The 27,260-nt window shown below is 45.9% G+C and overlaps 1 protein-coding gene across 1 annotated transcript in view; it reads left to right on the plus strand.

Annotated features, from left to right (window-relative positions):
• Window positions 1-27,260, plus strand: part of LOC139264152 (MAM and LDL-receptor class A domain-containing protein 1-like) — an 886,997-nt gene that overhangs the window by 803,319 nt on the left and 56,418 nt on the right. Inside the window, exons 34-35 of the mRNA XM_070880238.1 lie at window positions 15,024-15,149; window positions 15,285-15,351. Coding sequence (XP_070736339.1) covers window positions 15,024-15,149; window positions 15,285-15,351 — 193 coding nt within the window. The remainder of the gene's footprint in view (window positions 1-15,023; window positions 15,150-15,284; window positions 15,352-27,260) is intronic.

A 27,260-nucleotide genomic window follows, 5' to 3' on the forward strand; every position in this document is an offset into this window, starting at 1 on the left:
ACGCTGGAGGAGAATGGAGTGTTCAGCTGTGTCAAAGGCTGCAGACAGGTCCACGAGGACGAGGAGCGATAGTTTACCTTTGTCACAGTCACAAAGGATGTCATTTGTGACTTTCATGAGAGCATTTTCGGTACTGTGGCAGGGGCGAAAACCAAATTGAAGGGATTCAATCATTGAGTTTCGGGAAAGACTGTCACGGATTTGGGAGACGACAACATGTTCAAAGACTTTGGAGAGGAAAGGGAGGTTGGAGATGGGGTGGTAGCTAGCAAGCACAATTGGGTCAAGGGTTGGTTTTCTGAGGAGAGGGGTGATGACGGCAGATTTAAAGGCGAGGGGAACACTACCTGAGGAGAGAGAACCGTTAACAATGTTGGCTAACATAGGAGCCAAAAAAGGAAGTTGGGTGGTCAGCAGTTTAGTGGGAATGGGGTCACGGGAACAGGAAGTGGGTCTCATGGACAAGATGAGCTTGGAGAGGTCTAGAGGGGAGATCAGAGAGAAACTGGAGAAAGATGCGAGTATAGGGCTAGGCCAGGTGGAAGCATCAGAGGAAATTTGGCCCGGTGGGCTAGGGGAAGGAAGGGAACTGGCAGAGGCAGCTGATCGGATGATCTCAATCTTTGAGATAAAGAAGTCCATGGGAACCTCACACTTGTTGTTGAAGGTAAAAGTGGTGGAGATAGGGGAGAGGGGTTTAAGAAGACGATAAGCAGTAGAAAATAGTGGCCGGAGGTTATCTTTGCATTCCAGAATGATACTGGAATAGTGAGCAGTTTTTGTAAACAAGAGTAGGACCCGATAAAGCTTTTTGTGTTCAAACCAGATCTGGCGGTGAATGGCTAAACCAGTTGTCCGCCACATCTGTTCAATTCTGCATCCCTTGGACTTGAGGGAGCGAAGATCAGGGTTGTACCAGGGGGAATGGCCAGGGTGAGAGAGAGTAATGGTTTTAGTATAGACTACGACATCAAAGATGGTGGTGAGGGTGTGGTTGAGCAGATCGGTGTTGCAGAAATGTCATTGTGAAAGGAGAGCCAAAGGTTGGACAGTTTGGAGTATGATTCCAAAAAATATAGGACCTTTATGTGAGATCCAGAATAGAGCAACACTCAAATCCATTATAAAGCAGTGATTAAAAAGCATCCAATAAGAGTTAACGCACTCAGACAAAACCAATAGAGGGGGTTGAGAAATATGGACTTGTTGCCTAGGCAGCGTGGAAATGAGTGTGGTCTGAGTGAGTCTTGTATATTACTTTAAGGTCAGCTAGAGGAGTAGAACAAGACAGCATAAATTGAAATAAGTAAATGTAAGTTGAAAAGAGATTTTAGATAGAAATGCTTTACTCAAACATTTGGAATGATCTGCTGGGTAATATCATGGAATCAAATGTGTTAGAGTTTTCAAGATGCAGTTTGAATACTAGGCTGGGGGAATTGAAATGATCTTATGCAATCTTTTTCACCAATCCTATGAGACAAGGGCCAATAATCAGTGGTTATTTGCTTCCAAAAAAAAACTGGACAAAGATTAAAAGGGCAAGAGATACATTTTCACCTGGCATATTCTTCTAAAAGTGCAACAGATAATATAGCAAAAGGGTGAGGCATGATATAGAAACATAGAAACATAGAAAATAGGTGCAGGAGTAGGCCATTCGGCCCTTCGAGCCTGCACCACCATTCAATATGATCATGGCTGATCATGCAACTTCAGTACCCCATTCCTGCTTTCTCTCCATACACTTGATCCCTTTAGCTGTAAGGGCCACATCTAACTCCCTTTTGAATATATCTAACAAACTAGCCTCAACAACTTTCTGTGGTAGAGAATTCCACAGGTTCATAATTCTCTGAGTGAAGAGGTTTCTCCTCACCTCAGTCCTACATGGCTTACCCCTGTCCTTAGACTATGACCTCTGGTTCTGGACTTCCCCAACATTGGGAATATTCTTCCTGCATCTAACCTGTCCAATCCCGTCAGAATTTTATATGTTCCTATCAGATCCCCACTCATTCTTCTAAATTCCAATGAATATAAGCCTAGTCTTTCTTCATATGTCAGTCCTGCCATCCCGGGAATCAGTCTGGTGAACCTTCGCTGCACTCCCTCAATAGCAAGAATGTCCTTCCTCAGATTAGGAGACCAAAACTGTACACAATACTCCAGGTGTGGCCTCACTAAGGCCCTGTACAACTGCAGCAAGACCTCCCTGCTCCTATACTCAAATCCTCTCGCTATGAAGGCCAACATGACATTTGTCTTCTTCTCCGCCTGCTGTACCTGCATGCCAACTTTCAAACACTGATGTACCATGACACCCAGGTCTTGTTGCACCTCTCCTTTTCCTAATCTGTCACCATTCAGATAATATTCTGCCTTCCTGTTTTTGCCACCAAAGTGGATAACCTCACATTCATCTATATTATACTGCATCTGCCATGCATTTGCCCACTCACCTAACCTGTCCAAGTCATCCTGCAGCCTCTTAGCATCCTCCTCACAGCTCACATTGCCACTCAGCTTAGTGTCATCTGCAAACTTGGAGATATTACATTCAATTCCTTTGTCTAAATCAATAATGTATATTGTAAATAGCTGGGCTCCCAGCACTGAACCCTGCGGTACCCCAATAGTCACTGCCTGCCATTCTGAAAAGGACCTGTTTATTCCTACTCTTTGCTTCCTGTCTGCCAACCAGTTCTCTATCCACGTCAGTACATTACCCCCAATACCATTTGCTTTAATTTTGCACACTAATCTCTTGTGTGGGACCTTGTCAAAAGCCTTTTGAAAGTCCAAATACTCCACATCCACTGATTCTCCCTTATCCACTCTACTAGTTACATCCTCAAAAAATTCTAGATTTGTTAAACATGATTTCCCTTTCATAAATCCATGCTGTCTTGGACCGATCCTGTCACTGCTTTCCAAGTGCGCTGCTATTACATCTTTAATCATTTTCCCCACTACCGATGTCAGGCTAACCCGTCTATAATTCCCTGTTTTCTCTCTCCCTCATTTTTAAAAAGTGGGGTTACATTAGCTACCCTCCAATCATTAAGAACTGATCCAGAGTCTATAGAATGTTGGAAAATGACTACCAATATTTTCATTTAATTTACATGCTGCTTCACTTTACTCCACCACATACCAAGCACCCACATTAAAATGTAACTGCAACAGAGTGCAATAAAACTAGCGTAATGCCAACCAACTGAATTTTAATGCAAGTTTCCAGCAATCTATTTTAACTCTTTTAAGTCTACAGTAGCAATTCTGTACCAAAATAACCAAGTAAAATAAAATAAAATATAATAAAAATGTGCAATAAGAGCTAACTATTTTATTAGTTTGCTTAGAAAAATATGGACATGGAGAGATTCACAACTTCATAGAGTTCTTATTATGTTCAGCGAGAATGATTTACCAACTCATTTACCAGCTGCCGATGCACATTTTTAAAGCTGCAAAGAAGCTCCATTGTTTGAAGGTTATGGCTACATAGAAACATAGAAAGTAGATGCAGGAGTAGGCCACTCAGCCCTTCGAGCCTGCACCACCATTAAATAAGATCATGGCTGATCATTCACCTCAGTACCACTTTCCTGCTTTCTCTCCATACCCCTTGATCTCTTTAGCTCTAAGGGCCATATCTAACTCCCTCTTGAATATATCCAATGAACTGGCATCAACAACTCTCTGCGGTAGAAAATTCCACAGGTTAACAACTCTCTGAGTGAAGAAGTTTCTCCTCATCTCAGTCCTAAATGGCTTACCCCTTATTCTTAGACTATGTCCCATGGTTCTGGACTTCCCCAACATCAGGAACATTCTTCCTGCATCTAAGCTGTCCAGTCCCGTCAGAATGTTATATGTTTCTATGAGATCCCCTCTCATCCTTCTAAACTCCAGTGAATACAGGCCAAGTCGATCCAGTCTCTCCTCATATGTCAGTCTTGCCATCCCGGGAATCAGTCATGAACCTTCGCTGCACTCCCCCAAGAGCAAGAATGTCCTTCCTCAGATTAGGAGACCAAAACTGAACACAATATTCCAGGTGAGGCCTCACTAAGGCTCTGTACAACTGCAGTAAGACCTCCCTGCTCCTACACTCAAATCCCCTAGCTATGAAGGCCAACATACCATTTGCCTTTTTCACCGCCTGCTGTACCTGCATGCCAACTTTCAATGACTGATGTACCATGACACCCAGGTCTCTTTGCACCTCCCCTTTTCCTAATTTGTCACCATTCAGATACAAGAGCTGTAAGATATATATGATATGAGGAACTCAGGCTGGCAGACATTACAACTTTGCATGTGTTTGTACCAATGAAATGGGATTCGATAGAAGTTAGTTAGAGGATTACCCTCACCCCTCAATCCCAAGTCTGCACATCTTCATATACAAATACAACTGTTACATTGAATAACCATGCAACAACAATAATGCACATTTGCATGATTGAATTTTAAAAGGCCAAGCTCAGCATTATTGAGTTGAATGGTATGACGCATTCTGTGGTGAAACCCTTCTATTGAAACATTTCTTGCTTTTCATATACTCTGGCTGTGGCTGTAGGGGGTTGTGTGTAGACAACGTGTTATCATCCTGTATTCTCCCATAAAGGACATCAAAACCTGTATTATTGCTGTACAGCACTTTGCTTTTCTTTGTATAAGAATATAAAAACATAAGCATTAGGAGCAGGATTAGGCCATTTGGCCCCTCGAGCCTGCTCCGCCATTTAATAAGATCATGGTTGATCTGATCATGGAATCAGTTTCACTTCCCTGCCCGCTCCCCATAACCCTTCACTCTCTTATTGCTCAAAAATCTGTCTATCTCTGCCTTAAATTTATTCAATGACCCAGCCTCCACAGCTCTCTGGGGCAGCGAACTTCATAGATTTACGAACCTCTGGGAGGAGAAATTCCTCCTCATCTCAGTTTTAAATGGCCGGCCCCTTATTCTAAGATTATGCCCCCTAGTTCTAGATTCCCCCATGAGTGGAAATATCCTCTCTGTATCCACCTTGTTGAGCCCCCTCATTAATATATATGTTTCAATAAGATCACCTCTCATTTTTCTGAACTCCAATGAGTATAGGCCCAACCTGCTCAACCTATCTTCAAAAGTCAACCCCTTTATCTCCCGAATCAACCTAGTGAACCTTCTCTGAACTGCCTCCAATGCAAGTATATCCTTCCTTAAATAAGGAGAAGAAAACTGTATGCAGTACTTTAGGTGTGGCCTCACCAATACCCTGTTTTAAGTCCTGACTGTTGGTCCCTTAGAAGATGAGAAGGGTGATTTAATAATGGGAAATGTGGAAATGGCTGAGACTTTAAACAATTATTTTGCTTCGGTCTTCACAGTGGAAGATACAAAAACCATGCCAGAAATTGCTGGTCACAGGAATGTGGGAAGGGAGGACCTTGAGACAATCACTATCACTATGGGGGTAGTGCTGGACAGGGTAATGGGACTCAAGGTAGACAAGTCCCCTGGTCCTGATGAAATGCATCCCAGGGTATTAAAAGAGATGGCGGAAGTTATAGCAGATGCATTCGTTATAATCTACCAAAATTATCTGGACTCTGGGGAGATACCAGCGGATTGGAAAGCAGCTAATGTAATGCCTCTGTTTAAAAAAGGGGGCAGACAAAAGGCAGGTAGCTATAGGCCGGTTAGTTTAACATCTGTAGTGGGGTAAATGCTTGAAACTATCATTAAGGAAGAAATAGCGGGACATCTAGATAGGAATAGTGCAATCAAGCAGACGCAGCATGGATTCATGAAGGGGAAATCATGTTGAACTAATTTACTAGAATTCTTTGAGGATATAACAAGCATGGTGGATAGAGGTGTACCGATGGATGTGGTGTTTTAGATTTCCAAAAGGCATTCGATAAGGTGCCACACAAAAGGTTACTGCAGAAGATAGAGGTACACGGAGTCAGAGGAAATGTATTAGCATGGATAGAGAATTGGCTGGCGAACAGAAAGCAGAGAGTCGGGATAAATGGGTCCTTTTCGGGTTGGAAATCGGTGGTTAGTGGTGTGTCACAGGGATCGGTGCTGGGACCACAACTGTTTACAATATACATAGATGACCTGGAAGAGGGGACAGAGTGTAGTGTAACAAAATTTGCAGATGACACAAAGATTAGTGGGAAAGCGGGTTGTGTAGAGGACACAGAGAGGCTGCAAAGAGATTTGGATAGGTTAAGCGAATGGGCGAAGGTTTGGCAGATGGAATACAATGTTGGAAAGTGTGAGGTCATCCACCTTGGGAAAAAAAACAGTAAAAGGGAATATTATTTGAATGGGGAGAAATTACAACATGCTGAGATGCAGAGGGACCTGGGGGTCCTTGTGCATGAATCCCAAAAAGTTAGTTTGCAGGTGCAGCAGGTAATCAGGAAGGCGAATGGAATGTTGGCCTTCATTGCGAGAGGGATGGAGTACAAAAGCAGGGAGGTCCTGCTGCAACTGTATAGGGTATTGGTAAGGCCGCACCTGGAGTACTGCATGCAGTTTTGGTCACCTTACTTAAGGAAGGATATACTGGCTTTGGAGGGGGTACAGAGACGATTCACTCGGCTGATTCTGGAGATGAGGGGGTTACCTTATGATGATAGATTGAGTAGACTGGGTCTTTACTCGTTGGAGTTCAGAAGGATGAGGGGTGATCTTATAGAAACATTTAAAATCATGAAAGGGATAGATAAGATAGAGGCAGAGAGGTTGTTTCCACTGGTCGGGGAGACTAGAAGTAGGGGGCACAGCCTCAAAATACGGGGGAACCAATTTAAAACCGAGTTGAGAAGGAATTTCTTCTCCCAGAGAGTTGTGAATCTGTGGAATTCTCTGCCCAAGGAAGCAGTTGAGGCTAGCTCATTGAATGTATTCAAGTCACAGATAGATAGATTTTTAACCAATAAGGGAATTAAGGGTTACGGGGAGAGGGCGGGTAGGTGGAGTTGAGTCCACGGCCAGATCAGCCATGATCTTATTGAATGGCGGAGCAAGCTCGAGGGGCTAGATGGCCTACTCCTGTTCCTAATTCTTATGTTCTTATGACTCTAATGTACTGAGTTACACGAGACACATGCTGAAGTCAAGGTCACTCAGGACCTGCACCTTTAATTCCAGCTCTCAAGTGTTGCACTTGCCTGAGACCTCCCTTTATATACCTCAGTGGGACAGGTATGGAGTGTCTCCTGCAAGTGCCCCCCTGGTGGTAAGGTATGCTTATTGTTACAGGTCATATCCAGTTACAATCATGTATAGCATGGTAAGAAATAGTTATATACAGTAATGTGAGATACATGATATCACCCTCCCCCAAGGTCTTATTGTCTTTATAGATTCAGTCTCTCAGGTGGTCTGCGCTCTCGCGTGGAGCGTCTTAGTTGTGGTTCAGTTGTTTGCCTTGGTGCCTGTTTTTCGTTCGGTGTGATTGCTGGTATCTCGCCTGGGCTGTCTGTTGAGACTGCCCTTTCCTCAGGTTGTTCCACCTGTCTGTCCACCAGGTGTGGTGTGAGTTCCATGTTGTAGTCTGCCTCTGGTTCTTCAATGTTATCAGTGAATCTACTTTTTACTTGGTCTACATTCCTCCGACAGGTTTGGCCATTGTCCATTTGTACAACCAGTAGCCTGTGTCCCTTTTTGTCTGTTAGTGTCCCTGCAAGCCATTTGGGACTCCGGCCATAGTTTAGCACAAACACTTTGTCCCCTATCTCATTCCACCTCCGCCTTGAATTTCGGTCATGGTACTTAGTTAGCTTTTGACGCTTAGCCTCAACAATTTCATGCATGTCTGGGAGGATTAACGAGAGCCTGGTCTTTAAGGTTCATTTCATCAATAGTTGTGCAGGGGGAACCCCAGTCAATGACTGCGGACGAGATCTGTATGCCAGCAGCAGTCACGACAGGCGGCTCTGCAGCGTGGGATCTTGGATTCTGAGCATGCCTTGTTTAATGATCTGCACTGCTCGCACCGCCTGGCCATTGGAGGCCGGCTTGAAAGGTGCCGTCTTGACGTGATTTATACCGTGGTCTACTATAAAATCGTGAAATTCTGCGCTGGCGAAGCACGGACTGTTATGTAATGATGTGTGTATCGTCCCAGTACCGTAAATGTAATGTAAGCACTATGCCACACCACAGAGGGCGCTGTGGTGGGAAACCTGGTAGTACCTGCAACAAGGGCTATATAAGGCTGACCACCACACCTGAGAGGCACTCTGGAGCTGAACAATAAAAGACGAAGGTCACAGCAGTTAGATTTACACCAGACCGTGTGGAGTCAGTGATTTGTGTGCTACATACACCACACGGACCATTATCACTGACCAATATGTCAGGAACGCCGTGCGTTGCAAAGATGGTTCTACGGCTCTCCACAGTGGTGGAGGTGGTGCTCGAGTTTAAAATAGTGCACTCGATCCATTTTGAAAATGCATCAACGACTACGAGGAACATTTTGCCCATGAATGGGCCCGCATAGTCTACATGCACCCGCGACCACGGTTTGGTGGGCCAGGGCCAGGGTCTTAAGGGGGGCCTCCCGAGGGGCATTACTGAGTTGGGCACAAATGGTGCACCGACGGATGCAGAGCTCCAAATCCGCGTCAATGCCAGGCCACCAGAGATTAGATCTGGCTATGGCCTTCATAAGGACGATCCCCGGATGCTCGCGATGGAGCTCCCGGACAAACGCCTCGCTGCCTCATAAGGGCATAACTACTCGGCTGCCCCACATCAGGCAGTCTGCCTGTAGTGAGAGTTCATGCATGCGCCTATGGAAGGGTTTGACCTCCTCAGGGCAGGCATCGCGAGCCTCTGCCCAGTCACCGGTTAAAACGCATCTTTTAACTAGAGATAACGTGGGGTCGCTGGTCGTCCAGGCTCTGATTTGGCGAGCTGTCATGGGCGAACCTGTGGATTCAAAGGCATTGATTGCCATGACTATCTCACAGTCTTGTTCGTCGGACCCTTCTGTGGTTGCCAGGGGTAGCCTGCTAAGCGCGTCGGCACAGTTGCCTGTGCCTGGTCTGTGCCTTATCGTGTAGTCGTACGCCACCAGCATGCGTGCCCACCGCTGAATGCGCGCCGAGGCGTTGGCGTTGATTGCCTTGCACTCAGATAGTAGGGACGTGAGGGATTTGTGGTCGGTTTCTAACGCAAACTTGGCCCCGAAAAGGTATTGGTGCATCATTTTGACACCGTACACGCACGTGAGCGCCTCCTTCTCAACCATACCGTACCCGCGCTCCGCCCGCGAAAGAGGCATAAGCAACGGGCTGCAATTTACCCGCATCATTGACGTGCTGTAAAACGCACCCGACCCCGTACGCTGACGCATCACACGTAAGGACTAACTTTTTACCTGGGTCAAAAAAGGCCAAAACACTCTTGGAACATAGAAGGTTGCGTGCCTTATTGAAGGCGCGTTCTTGGGCATTCCCCCAAAACCAATCGCACCCCTTTCTGAGTAGCACATGGAGAGACTCCAGCAGCGTGCTCAAGTTCTGCATAAAGTTCCCAAAGTAACTGAGTAGCCCGAGAAAGGCGCGCAGTTCCGAGACATTCCGGGGCCTGGGTGCTAGACGAATCGCTTCGGTTTTGGATTCGGTTGGGCGGATTCCATCAGCGGCAATCCTTCTGCCCAAAAATTCGACTCAGGCACGAGAAACAGACACTTGGATTTCTTAACTCTTAGGCTTACCCGATCCAATCGACTTAGTACTTCCTCAAGATTGCGGAGATGAGAGTCGGTGTCCTTGCCCGTGATGAGTATATCATCTTGAAACACAACCGTCCCCGGGATGGACTTGAGCAGACTCTCCATGTTGCGCTGGAATATAGCAGCTGCCGACCTGATGCCAAATGGGCATCGATTGTACACAAAAAGGCCTCGATGTGTGTTGATGGTGGTGAGTAGCTTAGACTCTTCGGTCAGTTCTCGCATCATATACACAGATGTGAGGTCAAATTTCGAGAAAGGTTTTCCTCCAGCCAACGTGGCAAATAGGTCCTCCGCTCTGGGCAGCGGGTATTGGTCCCGTAGGGAGACTCTGTTTATGGTAGACTTGTAATCCACACAAATTCGCACGGATCCATCAGGCTTCATGACGGAGATGATGGGGCTTGCCCAGTCGCTGAATTCCACGGGAGAAATTATGCCTTCCCGCAGAAGCCGGTCCAGTTCATTTTCAATCTTTTCCCTCATCACATAAGGCACAGCTCTAGCCTTGTGATGGACCGGTCTGGCATTCTGTGTGATGTAGATTCTAACTTTAGCCCCTTTGAAGGTGCCCACACCTGGCTGAAAGAGATGTTCAAAACAGCTTAGAACTGTTGAGCAGGAGGTCCGTTCCTCTGACGACATGGCGTAAACATCATCCCATTTCCAATTAAGCTCTGCTAGCCAGCTTCTCCCCAACAGGGCTGGGAGATCCCCGGGGACAATCCACAGGGAAAGTCAGTGCACCATCCCTTTGTGTGTGACTGAGAGCATGGCGCTACCAAGGACTGGGACGATTTCTTTAGTATAGGTCCTTAGTTTGGTGTCGATCTTTGTGAGTTTTGGTCTGTTGTTTTTGTGCGGCCACAGCTGTTCAAATTGTTGAACGCTCATAAGGGATTGACAGGCCCCCGTGTCCAGTGTGGGTTGATGAGGTGTGATTGGCCGTTCATGTGGCCCTTGATTTTGATGGCTTCTGGCGCCACTGTCTGCTGTTGAAGGCCTGCTCACCTGCCTTTGTCTGTATGTGGGGGTAGTGGTTTGTTTCACAATGTGAACCCCTTGTTCCGATGCCTCGTTGGTTGTCATACCCGAAGTATAGATCAGCCTCGTTTCTTCTTCGCCTGCCAAGAACGTCTGTGCGACCAGTGCTGCTGCCTCTAGAGTCAAGTTCTTAGTCTCTATAAGTTTTCGGAATATGCCTGCTTAGCCTATTCCTTCAATAAAAAAGTCACTCAGTACTTCTCTTCTTAGTTCATCGGGGAACTCACATGAACTAGACAGCCTCCGAAGTTCCGCCACGAAGTCGGGTATGCTTTGGCCCACACAGCATCTGTAGTTGTAGAACCTGTGTCTGGCCATGTGTAGACTGCTCGCTGGCTTCAGGTGGTCTCTCACCAGTGTGCTCAACTCCTCAAATGACTTGCTTGCTGGTTTCTCGGGTGCCAGCAGGTCTTTCATTAAAGCGTATGTTTTCGAGCCACAGCTGGTCAAGAGACGGGCTCTTCTCTTATCTGCCTTATCGTCGCCCAGCCAGTCTTTGGTCACAAAGCTTTGCTGGAGCCTTTCTATAAAGTCATCCCAATTTTCTCCAGAATTGTATTTCTCATCTGAGCTGTTGGTAGCCATTCTGTAGATTCTGTGATCCCGTAACTCATCGCCATTGTTAAGTCCTGATTCTAATGTACTGACTTACACGAGACACATGCTGAAGTCAAGGTCACTCAGGACCTGCACCTTTAATTCCAGCTCTCAAGTGCTGCACTTGCCTGAGACCTCCTTTTATATACAACAGTGGGACAGGTATGGAGTGTCTCCTGCAAGTGCACACCTGGTGGTAAGGTATGCTTATTGCTGCAGGTCATATCCAGTTACAGTTATGTAAAGCATAGTAAGATACAGTTATATACAGTAATGTGAGATACATGACACCCTGTAGAGTTGTAGCAGGATTACTCTGCTTTTATACTCCATCCCCCTTGCAATAAAGGCCAACATTTCATTTGCCTTCCTGATTACTTGCTGTACCTGCATACTAACATTTTGTGTTTCATGCACAAGGATCCCCAGGTCCCACTGTATTGCAACATTTTGTAATTTCTCTCCACTTAAAAAATAATTTGTTTTTTTATTTTTTGTGCCAAAATGGATAACTTCACACTTTCCCACATTATAGTCCATTTGTCAAATTTTTGCCCACTCACTTAGCCTGTCTATATCCCTTTGCAGATTTTTTGTGTCCTCCTCACAACTTAATTTCCCACCCATCTTTGTATCATCAGCAAACTTGGCTGCATTACACTCGGAGAGTATCTACTCAGTGAAAGAGGAAGTAGCAAAGGGTTTAGCATTTTTGAAAGTGAATAAATCCCCAGGCCCAGATGAAATGCATCCTAGGCTGTTAAGAGAAGCAAGAGAGGAAATAGCAGAGGCTTTGACCATCATTTTCCAATCTTTTCTGGCTACAGGTATGGTACTGGAGGACTGCTAACGTTGTACCATTTTTTAAAAAGGGAATAATTACAGGCCAGTCAGTCTAACCTTGGTGGTGGGAAAATTATTGTAACAAATTCTGAGGGACAGGATAAACCTTCATTGAGAAAAACACAGTTTGATCAAGGACAGTCAATATGGATTTGCTGGGGAAGGGTGTCTGATTAACTTGATTGAATTTTTTGAAGAGATAACAAGGAGGGTCAATGAGTGTCGTGCGTTTCATGTAGTCTATATGAATTTTAGCAAGGCTTTTGTTAAGGTCCCACATGGCAGACTGGTCATGAAAGTAAAAGTCCATGGGCTCCAGGGCAAAGTGTCAAGTTAATTCTAAAATTGGCTCAGAGGAAGGAAGCAAAGGATGATGGTCGAAGGGTGTTTTGTGACAGGAAGGATGTTTCCAGTGGGGTTCCACAAGGCTTAGTACTAGGTCCCTTGCTTTTTGTGATATACATCAATGATTTAGACCTGAATGTAGGGAGTCTGATTGAGAAGTTTTTCTGATGATACAAAAATTGTCCGTGTGGTTGATAATGAAGAAGAAAGCTGTAGACTGCAAGAAGATATCAATGTACTGGTCAGCTGGGCAGAACAGTGGCAATTGGAATTAAATCCGGAGAAGTGTGAGGTAATGCATTTGGGGAGGGCTAAAAAGTTAAGGGAATACACAATAAATGGTAGGATATTGAGAAGTGTAGAGGAACAGAGGAACCTGGGAGTGCATGTCCACAGATCCCTGAAGGTAGCAGGTCAGGAAGAAAAGGTGGTTGAGAAGGCATACGGAATCCTTGCCTTTATTAGCCGAGGCATAGAATATAAGAGCAGGGAAGTTATGCTTGAACTGTATAAAACACTAATTAACCCACAGCTAGAATATTGCGTGCAGTTCTGGTCACGATATTACAGGAAAGATATGATTGCACTCGAGAGGGTACAGATTAGATTTACGAGGATGTTGCCTGGGCTGGAGAATTTTCGCTATGAGGAAAGATTGGATAGGCTGGGGTTGTTTTCACTGGAACAGAGGAGGCTGAGGAGAGACCTAATTGAGGTGTGTAAATTTATGAGAGGCCTAGATAGAGTGGAAAGGAAGGACCTATTCCCCTTAGCAGAGGAGTCAATAACCAGGGGGCTTAGATTTAAAGTAATTGATAGGTGGTTTAGAGGAGATTTGACGAGAAATGTTTTGACCCAGAGGATGGTGGGGTTCTGGAACTCACTGACTGAAAGGATGGAAGAGGGAATTTAAAAGATACTTGGATGTGCACTTAAAGTGCCATAACCTACAGGGCTACGGACCAAGAGCTAGAAAGTGGTACTAGGCTGGATAGCTTTGTCGGCTGGCATGGACACGATGGGCTGAAATGGCCTCTTTCTGTGCAGTAAATTTCTATGATTCTATGTTTCGGTGTTGGACTGGTATCAGAAATTGCAGTCATCTTGCACATGGGACTGTGAGACTATATTCTTCTTGCATGGAATAGGCTGGTGACTATTTTTGTCAGTTTGTAATAGACAGTATGACTATGAATGATAAAATTACACTCTGCACATTTAAAGTGCATGTTCATTATTGAAAATTCAATTTTTTTTAAACTCGTACGGCATTTGAGTATTCTGGGACTTAAATTGCCCCTCCTGATAAGGCCACTGGCTGTCTGAAAGCTGGGTACACGGAGCGGCACAGAATGGTTGTCAACTCTCCGCAGAGGGGCCTCCAGTTTGCAAATTGCCCTACATCAGGATCGGAGCGGTGTAGGGGACTGCTCCACTTGTTTTCCCACCGGGGCGTGCATGCGCCGACCCCTTACCGACCGGCAGCGACTGCTTCCCGAAATTGCCCCGTGGGAAATATCCCTTTCGTGGAATTGCCCCGCAGGAGTCGTGCTGCCACCGGTCGGTGCCCCCGACAGCTTTCTGTGTTGGTGCATTCCTTGGTCCTTGTTGGTTGGTGGTGCGACCGCCCTTAAAGGGGAGGTGGCATTGCCGGCGACGCCTTTTCATTTTTTATTGTCGGCCGACTGCCAGGTCGGCCCGACAATAATGCCCCCGGGTTCGGCCAGGCACCCAACAGGCAGCCTGACATCCCCTCTTGGGCCCTGCTGGCGTGGCCGAAACCCTCCCTGATGGCCCAGTGGACCTAACTTAAAAATATGCAGAACTCACAGCAGCTCTCCCCTTTAACTGAAGGAGAACGATGTTGTGACGTGTTAGCGTGACACGGCACATCTGCATTGCGCTGACATCATTAGCGTGGCGCTGATGAGTGATCGGGGCGGCCAAGCCGATGCAGGGCACTTCCGCCCCTCAACCGCGACTACATCTGCACCGAGCAAAAAAAAATACCCAAGTGCCGAATATCCACCACAACCCATGCAGCAGAGAAAAACTACAAAAAACAAAAGTTGCACCCGTTTCAGGCGGAGGTAAATTTCTACCCCTCTATATTTTGCATTATAACGTTCGAGGATCAGGGACTATGTATGATGGTTGTTGCCTTTTGACTTTGGGTGAAGAGAATCCACAATAGAAATTGTGAGGCTCTAGTGCCGGTGCAGAGCCTTTCCATTCGTGAATGTGGGTCAAAGACAATGCTGCAACTCAGATTCTGCAGTCACATCTAACGAGGCTTCACAAGTTCTGTCCTGATATGTAGAAGGAATGGGCTTAAAGGTTCAAATAGAATTATTCCATCTTTTCTTATGTTATTAATAGAAAATATTGTCCTACTGTGCCACAGTAAAATTAAGATGAATTCTCCTTTTTCAGCTACAATACATTGCTTCAATGGTTCTTTGCTCTGTGGCTCCAGTGCACAGTGTATCCCAGTAAAACAGCGATGTGATGGTGACGTTGACTGTGGAGATTTCAAATCAGATGAATCTAGTTGTTCAGGTAGTAAAGCAAATCAGAAACCATTTAATTACAAAGTTGTTTCATTCTATTTTAAATACTTAATTTAATATTATCTCAAACATACTTTGTTGTTTAGTTTTCCATGATATTGGCAATTTTACTCTCTTGTTGCAGAATGTCCAAATGCCTATTGTAAAAATGGAGGAACATGCATCATTGATAACAGAATTGCATTGTGCAAGTAAGTGTTTGTGTGAATGTTACAGGACACTTTATAAATGTCTAATGAGAAATTTTAAAATTCAAGGTTCGTTTCTTTCTGTCATTTATGCAGATTGTCAGAGTAGAGCAAATTGCAGAATGCTGTGAAGCCATCTGTTCTTCTCATTACAAATCCAGTTGTTTGTGGTTTGTATACTTATGCTGCCATAATGTTGCAGATGCCATTGGAGAAAGGAGCCCATTTTAACAATTCTGCAAGCAGGCAACACTGGGTTGTACTGACAACTCTGCACCTTTGTCAAATCAGGGGAAAAGAAAGCTTTGGGCATGCATATATTAAGATCAGCTAACCATTATCTTAATGCTGGTAACATTTTTAATGTCAACATGGAAGCCAGCTGCTCTGTCTTTACTAAGGTTAGAAGCTTGAAAAGCACCGAGCAAACCACTTGGGGACTCTACACTTTCAATTCAAAGTTTTTTTTAATTGGAGTTGCTTTCATGTAGGCTGCAGTTATACTGCAGCCAGTGTGTACCCAAGTGGTGTGAGAGACTTTGGCCTAGAATTTTGAAGTGTTTACGCTGTTAAAGCCCGTTTTGGGGAGAAAAAAATGGGGGCTTCTGTGGTGGCCACCATTTTCGGCAGGTCGGCAATGCTGCAGTTGCCTGCGTTCAGCGAAAGTATTGTAATTAGTCGGAGCGTGATGTCAATCAGCGTGCCATGCCAAGTTGACGCCCACTCATCTATTTTGGATATTGCTCCTCTTGCCGCCCTCCTCTTTCCAAAGCACACCCATGCGTGCAGCCGTTAAAAGCACCTCAGCAGCGCTAACAACCATGAGGACGCTTCAAGTGGCAAATGTAAGACAGCCAGGATAATTATCGCCATATAGCCGTGTTTACATTAATCACAAGCCATGGTATTGATAGCTAACGCTTGAGATTTGTAGATAAAGTTTAATTTTTTTTCGGTGGTTTGCTTATTTGAAATTGTCCTGCCTGAGATTGTAATACTGAATGTAACAAATGGGAAGATGTAGAATATTGCAGGTGATTAACTGAGAGTGACTAGAAGAGTCAGCTTGAGGTTTAGATTAGGAATCCCTATGGAAGTTCATTGTTTCGGTCTCTGAAATCTGAAGTGTGAATTCAAATAATCTAAGTTATCAAATCTGAGTACTCTGTCCTCACCTTGGAACATTAATAAGCTCTCCTAAGCCAGTGACTCAGCACATAAATGAAATGATGACTACAGTGTAACAGTCTCAAAAACTACAAAGCGTTGGATTTGATCATTCCTGTCCTATATCTTTTTGTTCCTGCTTCCTGAAAATTTAAACTAGCATTTAAAATAAAGATCTTGACTTAGTCTCTGTTCCTTCAGAATGAGATGTGTGGGTAAAGTCTTAGGGGAGAATCCTTGAAAGCATTAAATGACCCATCTTGGCTCAATGTAAAAAAAAGAACTGTGTTCCCTTTCAACAACACTGAATGCCGCATGCCTTCTTCAGCGCAATTAGAGGTACAATCTTCTGGTATCTAATTTGCCCTGTTGTACACCCAAACTCTCTCCCTTTCTCCTCTGATCCCAAAAAACATGAAATCCTTCCAGGGCCCCCCCGCTAGCAGTGGGAAGCGATTGCAGAGGAGATCAGTGCCAAGATCTTAGCTGCCAGGGAATGGTGCAATCCAGGAGAAAGTTCAATGATCTCACTAGAAGTGTCAAAGTAAGAATACTACTCTTACTCTCTGCTCACACCTCTACCACTTCCAGCCTCACTACTCACAATATTCTCCTCTTCTGCTTTCTTTTGCTCTCCTACAATCTCTGCACCACATTTCACTCCACTGCCTTCTCATATTCACACACTCACCACTATTGCAATCTTTACTTCCCACAACTCACATCTTACACAGTGCAAGCAAACTATTAGAGAATGACAGGCACATTGTCTAAATGCCTCACACACTAATACTAACACATTCCCTGCTGTTTTGAAGGAGAAGGTTGTGCACAATCTGCACCAAAAGGCTTTCACCGGATGAGGCCAAGCCCACCCGCACACCCTCTCCTTTGTGGAAGAAAGCATACTGGCCATCATAGGCAGGGACTTGAGTCATGGTCGTGGTGATTGGCAAAGCTGCAAGAGACATCAAGTGTGGTTTCTTCACACCTTATCCCCTCTTCATTTTTATATACCTGCAGAAACTCTTACTATCTGTTCTTATATTTTTTGCTAAACTGCAGATGCTTTCACCCGTCACTCATCTTTCGCTGCTCTCCATTTACACTAAAAGCCAATCGTTGTCCCTCTCTATCATTTCAGGTGCTGGTAATATGGACCTACTTCAGGCAGAGGAGGCCAGCCTAGCTGTAGGGGCCGAAATTGCCACTTTATTTAAGAGCCATTACTGCCTCGAAAAGATGGTAACGGGTCAGTAAGCCGACCACTCAGTCAGGGCGGAGGTGCCGACATTTGCGAAATTGCCCGCGCCAACCATGTTCCCGCCCCGCGTGGGCAATTGTTTATGGGAAATTGCTCTGCGGGAAATTGCCCTGCTGGAGTAGATCGGCCGCCGCTCCATGCCTCCGACAACTTTCCCTGGGCGGGCAGTAGCTAGTGGCTGGGTGGCGCGTCCGTCCTTAAAGGTGAGGGCGCACTGCCGCAGCCACCATTTTATTTTAATAGTCGGCCGATTTTGAAGTCGGTCCAACAACGGCGGCCCCAGGTTCAGCCGGGACGCCAACAGGCAGCCTAGCAGCCCCTCTTGGTTACTGGGCTGCTGGCCCAGCCGAAACCCTCCCTGGTGGCCCAGTAGGTCCAATGAAACTTTGTGCAGAGCTCGCAGCGGCCCTCCCCTTTAACTGAAGGGGAGGGATGTTGTGACGAGTCAGCGTGATGCGGCACGTCCACAACATACTGATGTCATAAGCGTCACGGCGCTGACCACCCGCCTTCCGCCCCGCTCCAGAATGACTTCCGGCCCTCAGCCGCCCCAAACACCGCTCCGACAGGCTACCGAAGAAAGCTGATAGACATACACCAGGAAATGCTAGATACACTGGGCCACCTTCCAGTGAGCTTGCACACACTGGTTCAGAGCATGGAGGAGTCCTGCTCCAACTTGTGTCACGGCTTCACACAGAACATGGAGACCATTCTGTCCAACATGGACCAAACGGTCAGCTCCATGTACGCGACAGTAGTGCCCACTGTGATGGAGCCTCTGCTGACAGCTTCCATGTACCTCATGCTGCAAAATCTCTCCACCTTTCTATCTCGCTCTCCTCCTTTAAGTCGCTCCTTAAAACCTGCCTCTTTGATCAAGCTATCGGTCACCAATCTTAATATCTCCTTTTGCGGCTTGGTGTCAAATTTTATCTCATAATGCTCCTGTGAAGCGCCTTGGGACGTTTTAATACATTTAAGAGGGTGGGGGAGATAAACACCAGCATTTATTTTTATGATTGACAGCAATATTGTTCACTCACAGAGCATGCCAGGGCTTCCTATTTATAAATTACATCCCTCTGTCCAGTTTAGCCTTTATAGACAATAGCAGGCCGAGGCCAAGCTGGGACCAGGAATCTGAGAGCTGAGGAGAATAAACAATCCACTCCTTTGAAACATGATGACTGGAAACCAGAAACATGTGATGGAGACAGCAGCAGAAGCTATAATGACAGTGTTGTCATCCTGTGTGAACTATGGCACTTTACAACATGTAAACAGTAAATCAAATAATCATTGTGTAATTATAATACTAAACACAAATCAAATCATAAGACAAATACAAAATGTAATCAATTGGAATATAAATACAGCATATTACATTGGAATACAAACACATTGATTTAACAATGAATGTTAGATTATCTCATCGATTTGTTACTGCTCCAAATTTCCTTTCCAACAACAGTGCCTGACTCCTTCCTCCATCCCAGCATCAGGCCCCATCCTATTAAACTGTTTAAGTGTCTACCTCCAGCTTTCATTCTCTCCCAACACCAGTCTCCTGCCCTCCCACGCTCACATTTTCTTTCATCTGTGTAGTTTGCATCAATTCCCAGATGGCTCCCCTCTCCCACCTGAACACAGTTTGCATAGCCAACGCCATGTTGGTTGTTGTCTTGCGATATGACCTGGCCTTTAACAATAGTGAACAATACCAATTGAGTAAATCAATAAAGCAACCTGTGCGATAGACATACAGTAAGAATGGGAAATATGGAGACCAAACAGTGGAAATGCTTGCACAGATAGGAAGAGAGGAGAAAAAGAGACGGACACAAATAGAGAGATGCAGAGAAATCAGCCCCGATTCTAACTCATGGCGTGAATTGGGTAAGTGGGGAATGAGCCGAGTGGGAAACTCCGCATGACATCACCAGCAGGAGGCCCAGCTGATTTTAACTCCTGCACATCATTTTAATATGATTGATGGGCTGCCGATCTGTTTGTCTATCCACTTTCTGCATGCAATTTCCTGCTGGCCTACTGTAAGATTTGGATCACAGGTCACACACAGATTACCCAAAGGTCTTCGGTGTCATAACCATTACCCAAAAGAGTCTTAAGAGTCATCGGCCATTTTATTAAGGAGTGGTAGTTTAAATATAGTCACATAATCAGGATAGGCATAATAGACATATGACTGTGACAAGCTGCTGGTATCGGTCCCGATCGGACAGATGGCTGGTGTGCGCAAGCAGCTCTTCTCTGCGTCGTCTGTGTTAAAAAGACGTTTAGATATGTCTTTAATTCTCTTTTTAGGGGTGGGTCTGAGGTAGAAGATGGACAGTATCATTCAACCTATAGATGTTGCCCTTAAAACTTGCTGCCCAATGGCATGTCGAGTTCTTTGTCTCAACCCTTAAGGGGTCTCATGTGTTTGTTCACAGGTCTTTCTGAAGGCTCATCCATCTGATTTCCTACTATCTTCCCGTGATTATCCTCCCAAGGTTGGACAAATCAAAGATACAGCCAACAACCTTTGTAGTGCACAAACAACAGATAGCTAGCCTGGAAACAAGGTGCAGAATGTTATAACATCGCTGGGAATCAAAAACATATGCAAATTATAAGCGTGTATCCAGTTATTCGAACACCAGTTTGAAGAAACTTTTTTCTCAGGTTATTTCTTTCATTTCACGTTCCATACACTTGGCCTTACATTCATCACACTCCTGTCCTCATTCCATCTTGCTTCTTCTCAAGCTTTGACCACATGTACAATATGTACACTCCCTACACCGTCTCTTGGAAAGATTACTGGAGCAGGTGGATAGGGGCTTGCTAGGCATCACTCATCTTCTGCAGTCTGCTCTCCTGCAGATCAGGGGAAATGATGAGCCCAGCCCCACGAGAGTGGTAGTGGTACAATGGGAGGGTTATGTATTGCCCTCTCTCGGGATGTCAGAACTTCTGCTCCTTCACCACCCCTTCAACCAATACCCGCCATAGTGCCAGAGAGACAGCTGGTTGAAAATACCCCTGCAGCAGTCAAGGTGCAGCGCTCTGCAGCCGACGTGTGTCAGCTTGAATTCCCAGAAGCAGCCAGCTCCGAGCAGCTCAAGGCTCTCAAATGATCAACTGCAGCCTTCCATCATCTTTGTGAGGCCACCAGGGGAGTATCTTGTAGGAGGAGTAGAGTTAAGAAACCTTAAAAGAAAGACTCCATGAGCTGACACTTGGATGAGAAATCAATGGAAGGCAATTATTGTATTAGGAATTAAATTCATCACCTCTACTACATTTGGTACTTCGATCTGCAGTGTGGTTTTGAGTCAGCGTTGTCAGTATATCTTTGACATAGAAGTTGGCTGATTAGTTCCAATGTTCTTTAATGCAGGTTTAAGAGAGTGTTGAAGGATATAGCAAGGATTGTTAATGCACAGGAGCTTTGTGTAAGTTTTCAGGGCTAGGGAATGAGCAGATTGCCAAAATTGCTAAAGAATTAACTCATCCCTCACGTCCTTTGCTGCAAGGGGTTGAGGTGGTCCTCCTCCTTCTGTTGCCTCCTGGTCTTCCCCATGGCATTGCTCGTCTGACGAGGACTGCTCCTGCTGTTCCTCCCGCAAATGCAGGCCTCCCGTATGATGAGATAGTGCCACTAAGCTCCACTATGATACATGAGACTCTTACTGAGAAATATTTTAGGGAACCCGCAGGCCCGTCAAGACACCTGAACCTCTGTTTGAGCAGTCCAATGGCGTCCTGAATAATCATGCTGGTGGTCCTCTGCCTCAGGTGTGGTAATGGTGTGGGGATGGCGGGGGGGTAGTGATAGTGTCATGAGTCACATGTGTAGTGGGTATCCCTCATCCCTCAGCAGCCATCCTGCCATGTTCTTGGGAGCAGGATAAATGCAATGTGACATCTGCCTGGGTACCTTTGACATACTTGCATGATCCTGTTTGTGTGATGGGAGACCACCTGAAAATTAATTGGAGTGATAGTCTTTTTTATTCACTAATGTTGCTGGATGGTTGTCTAGGGCCCCGAAGGTAATGTGTGTACAGGCAATGATGCCTTGGATGGAAGGGAAGCTAGCCACTGCTGCAAGCCTCCAAACTCTCTTGTGTTGACTGTTGAGGTCAATAAGATCAAGGCTGATCTTCAACCTCAACTCCATTTTCCCACCTGATTCCCATATGCCTTGATTCCCTTACAGTCCAAAAATCTATCGATCTCAGCCTTCAATATACTCAATGACTCAACTTCCACAGCCCTCTGGAGTACAGAATTCCAAAGATTCACAACCCTTTGAGTGAAGAAATTTCTCCTCATCTCAGTCGTAAATGTCAACCCCTTATCCTAAGATGATGCCCCATAGTTCTAGACTCTCCAGCCAGGGGAAGCAGCCTCTCAGCATCTACCCTGTCAAGCCCTCTCAGAATCTTATAGGTCTCAATGAGATCACCTATTATATTCTAAACTCCAGAGAGACCATAGGCCCAGTGTACTCAATCTCTCCTCGTAGGTCAACCATCCTATCCCAGGAATCAATCAAGTGAACCTTTGTTGCAGTTCCTCTAAGGTATGGAGACCAAACTGAGCACAGTACTCCAGGTGTGGTCTCACCAAAGCCCTGTATACTTGCAGCAGGACTTCTTTACTCTTCTACCCCAACACCCTAGCAATAAAGGCCAACATAGTATTTGCTTTCCTACTTGTTTGCTGCACTTGCATGTTAACTTTCTGTGTTTCGTGTACAAGGACACCTAAATCTCTCTGAACACCAACATTTAATAATTTCTCTCCATTTAAAACATTTTCCATTTTCCTATTCCAGTGAATAACCTCACAGTATATTCCATCTGCCACCTCCTTGCCCATTCATTTAACCTGTCTATATCCCTTTGCAGACTCTGTTGAGATGCTGCCGAAGAAGCCATGGTGAGTTGCTGCAGTGCATCTTATAGATGATACACACTGCAGTCACGTTGTGTGGATGGTGGAGCTCGTGAACATTTAAGGTGGTGGATGTGGTGCCAATCAAACGGCCTTCTTTGTTCTGGAAGGTGTTGAGCTTCTTGAGTCTTGTTGGAGCTGCACTTATCCAGACAAGTGGAGAATATTCCATCACACTCCCAACTTGTGCCTTGTAGATGGTGGAAAGGCTTTGGGAATCAGAAGGTGAGACACTCGTCTCAGAGTACCAAGTCTCGGACCTGCTCTTGTAACCACAGTATTTATATGGCTGGTCCAATTAAGTTTCTGGTCAATGGTAACCCCCAGGATGTTGGTGGTGGGGGATCTGACAATGATAATGCCATTGAATGTCAAGGGGAGGTGGTTAGACTCTTTCTTGTTGGAGATGGTCATTGTCTGGCACTTGTGTGGCATGAATGTTACTTGCCACTTATCAGCCCAAGCCTGAATGTTGTCTAGGTCTTGCTGCATGCACACATGGACTGCTTCATTTCCTGAGGAATTGTGAATGGAATTGAACACTGTGCAATCATCAGCGAACATCCCCACTTCTGACCTTATGTTAGGCATTGATGAAGCAGCTGAAGATAGTTGGGCCGAGGTCACTGCCCTGAGGAACAGCTGCAGCAATGTCCTTCAGTTGAGATGATTGGTCTTCAACAACCACAACCATCTATATTCCTTTGTGCTAGGTATGATCCAGCCAGTGGAGAGATTTCCCCTGATTCCATTTGACTTCAATTACACTAGGGCCCCTTGGTGCCACACTCGGTCAAATGCTGCCTTGATGTTAAGGGCAGTCACCCTCACTGCACCTCTGGAATTCAGCTCTTTTGTCCATGTTCGGACCTGCAATGAGGTCTGGAGCCGAGTGGTCCTGACGGAACCCAAGCTGAGCATCGCTGAGCAAGTTATTGGTGTGGAATTGTCGACGCCATCTTCCATCACTTTGCTGATGATTAAGAGTAGGCTGATGGGGCGATAATTGACCGGATTGAATTGGTCCTGCTTTTTGTGGACAGGACATACCTGGGCAGTTTCCTACTTTGTTGGGTAGATGCTGGTGTTGCAGCTGTACTGAAATAAGTTGGCTAGAGGCACGGCTAGTTCTGGAGCACAATTTTCAGTACTACAGCCAGAGTGTTGTCGGGGCCCAAAGCCCCATAATTAAAGGCTGTGCTAATTTTGACAATCAATGGCAAAGTATAGTCCCCTGGTCGAGTAGGCAGCAGGTTGTCAGAGTTCTGTGACACCCTGTCAGGAAAACCACAACCCCCTGAGGCACTGATCTGCAGATAGGTCCAAGAAGCTAACTCTTGGCCTGCACACCCTGGGATAGAAATTGACCTCCGCCTGAAACGTTTTTAGAAGTTTTTCTCCACTGCAGCCCGTGCGGCGGAGATGCCGTCAATATTTGACATTTTTTGGGGCTCAGGGCGGAAGTTGTGGTGGCTGAGAGCTGGAAGTGTCCTTGCAGTGGATTCGCTGCCCCGACCAGCACATTACTGATGACATCAGCACGACATCCCTCCCCTTCAGTTAAAGGGGAGGGCCACTGTGAGTTCTGCAGTTAGGTCCACTGGGCCACCAGGGAGGGTTTCAGCCAGGCCAGTGGCCGATCTAGTAGTCGGCCGTCAAAAAAAAATAACATGGTGGCCGCGGCAATGCGCCCTCCACTTTAAAGGCGGCCGGACCGCCATGCTACAGAGTGTGTACCGACAGCTTACACCGATCGGCGGTATGGCTGCTACCGCGGGGCAATACCAGGAAAGGGGCCATTTCCCCAGAGGCAATTTCGCAAGGGGGTGCCAGCCAGTCGTTAAGAGGTCGACACGTGCACTCTGCGGCGGGAAAACAGGCGGAGCGGTCCCAGACTCACCAGGGGCAATTTACAAAATGACGGTCCCTCTGTGGATGGTCGGCGGCCATTCCGCGCCGCCCCATGGATGCCGCTTTGAGGCGGCCAGAGGCCGTATCGGGAGGGGCTGTGTGCTGGGTATGGTCTCCTACCAGCAGCCCCAACTCCCCTGCTGTCTTCTAATGGGCCCAGCTGCTGCATGTGCTAGTTGCTGAGGCTGTTGTTGTTCCACCAACCATTCCTCCATCCAAATGAAACTCAATGATAGCTCCCACAATAAACAGGTAGAGCTTACTGAGAGTAAGTATGGCGATAGAAGCGATCTTGAACCTGGCAACTTTCTTGGCAATAAAACAGCAACAACTTGCATTTATATAGCAGCTTTAATGTTAGTAAAACATCCCAAGGTGCTTCACAGGAGCGATTATCAAACAAAATTTGATACCAAGCCACATAGGAGATAAAGAATACAAAAGAAACAAATCCTATGATATAAAATATGACAGTACTGGATGAGCAGAAATTTCCTCCAACTAAATATTGGAAAGACCAAATATTGGGCATTGTCTTCAGTCCCTGCCACAAACTCCGTTCCCCAGCCACCAACTTCATCCCTCTCCCTGGCAACTCTCTGAGGCTAAACCAGACTGTTTGCAACCTTGTTGTTGTATTTGACCCTGAGATGAGCTTCCGACCACATACCCGCTCCATCACCAAGACCACCCGACTCCACCCCTGCCTCAGCTCATCTGCTGCTGAAACTCTCATCCATACCTTTGTTACCTCTAGACTTTACTAATCCAATGCTCTCTTGGCCAGCCTTCCATCTTCCACCCTCTATAATCTTGTGCTCATCCAAAACTCAGCTGCCCATATCGTAACTTGCACCGTCCCGTTCACCCACCATCCTTGTGCTCACTGATCTACATTGGCTCCCAGTCCAGCAATGCTTCAATTTTTAAAATTCTCCACCTTGTTTTCAAATCCCTCCATAGTCTCGCCCTTCCCTATCTCTGTAACCTCCTCTAGCCTTACAACCCTCTGAGATATCTGCGCTCCTCCAATTCTGACCTCCTGCACATCCCTGATGTTAATTGGCAGCTGTGTCTTCAGCTACCTGGACCCTAAGCTCTGGAATTCCCTCCCGAAATGAAAGACAAACACAGATTGAGAGAGAAAAACAAAAAGAACTAGGGATTGCTAGATAAGCAGAAACACCGTTATAAAAGTATTAAGGCACAATTTCTTTCTGTGAGTAGTAACACTGAAGATTTATTTGTATATATATTTGATGCATAAAGTAAGACCATTTATCTTGTGACACATTGAATTACTGTTGTAAGATTTATTTTTGATGTTATCACCAAGTGATTGTGAAAAAATGGCCCCTTGGAATTTTTGCAATTTAAAAGGGCTGGTTTCCCTGGCATTCTGCTGTAATATGAATGACACTTCCACAAACAGCATCTGGGGAGATTAAAATAAGGCATTAATATTCATTCAGTGATACTAATCTTCTCTTTAGAAAGCTAAAGAAATTGATTTCCAGCACAGGATGTGTAGAGTTCTCAACTCTAGAACATATTCACATGAGGCATATACCGCAGACAAGGTCACTACATGACCTGCACCTTTATTCCCCGGACCAAGGAGTGCTGAGCCTGCGTGGAACCTCCCTTTAAGTACCTGGCTGACCAGGTGAGGAGTGTCTCCCACAAGTTCACCCCGTGGTCAAGGTGTGTATTTCACAGTTGTATACAGTGCACAGTGTTGTTACATATTGGTTACAGTTATGTGAAGGTTACAAACATGACATCACCTCCCCCCCCAATGTCTTTGGGTCAAAGATTGAGTCTTTCAGGCGGTCGACCCTCTCTCGTGGATCGCCGCAGTTGTGGCTCTGGTGGTTGAGCTGTGGCATGCGTCTCTGTGGCCTGAGTTGTTTCCGGCCTGTCCAGGCTGGCCGCAGGGACTGTGCATACTGCTGACTGTCCTTGTTGCTCGTTCACTGGCAGTGGTGTGGTTGACATCCCATGGTCTATTTCAGGTTCCTCAGTGTCCATGCTGAACCTTTTCTTTACCTGGTCCAGATGTTTGCGGCATATCTGCCCATTGTTTAGTCTGACCACTATGACCCTATTTCCCTCATGCCACTTGGGTCCTAGTGCATGGTTAAACACAAATTCCGGGTCATCCATTTCTATACACATCCCCCTTGAGTTTCAATCATGGCACTCGGTTTGGGACTGCCGCTTGCCCTCAACAATGTCTGCCAGGCTTGGGTGAATAAGGGACAGCCCCGTTTTGAGCATGCGTTTCATGAGGAGTTCCGCTGGCGGGACTCCCGTGAGCGAGTGCGGGCGAGACCTATAGGCCAGCAGGAGGCGCGATAGGCGGTACTGAAGAGAGGGTCCCTGGATACGGAGTGTAAGGGGTGGTTTGCAGGGGGTCAGCTTTCCCTTCTGACCTTATATGAGCGGTTTCGAATCGCTCCCACACCCTTGGTTCTAGACACTGGAATTATGGAGGGACTGTGACAGACTTGGACAGACAATCGGTTTCAAGATAGGAAGCAGGTATGGCTTTATTGTGTTTAAAAAGAAGTAAAAGGCACACCTTTAATAACACACACAG

This window comes from Pristiophorus japonicus, chromosome 5 (assembly GCF_044704955.1).
Source record: "Pristiophorus japonicus isolate sPriJap1 chromosome 5, sPriJap1.hap1, whole genome shotgun sequence".
Taxonomy (NCBI): Eukaryota; Metazoa; Chordata; class Chondrichthyes; family Pristiophoridae; genus Pristiophorus; species Pristiophorus japonicus.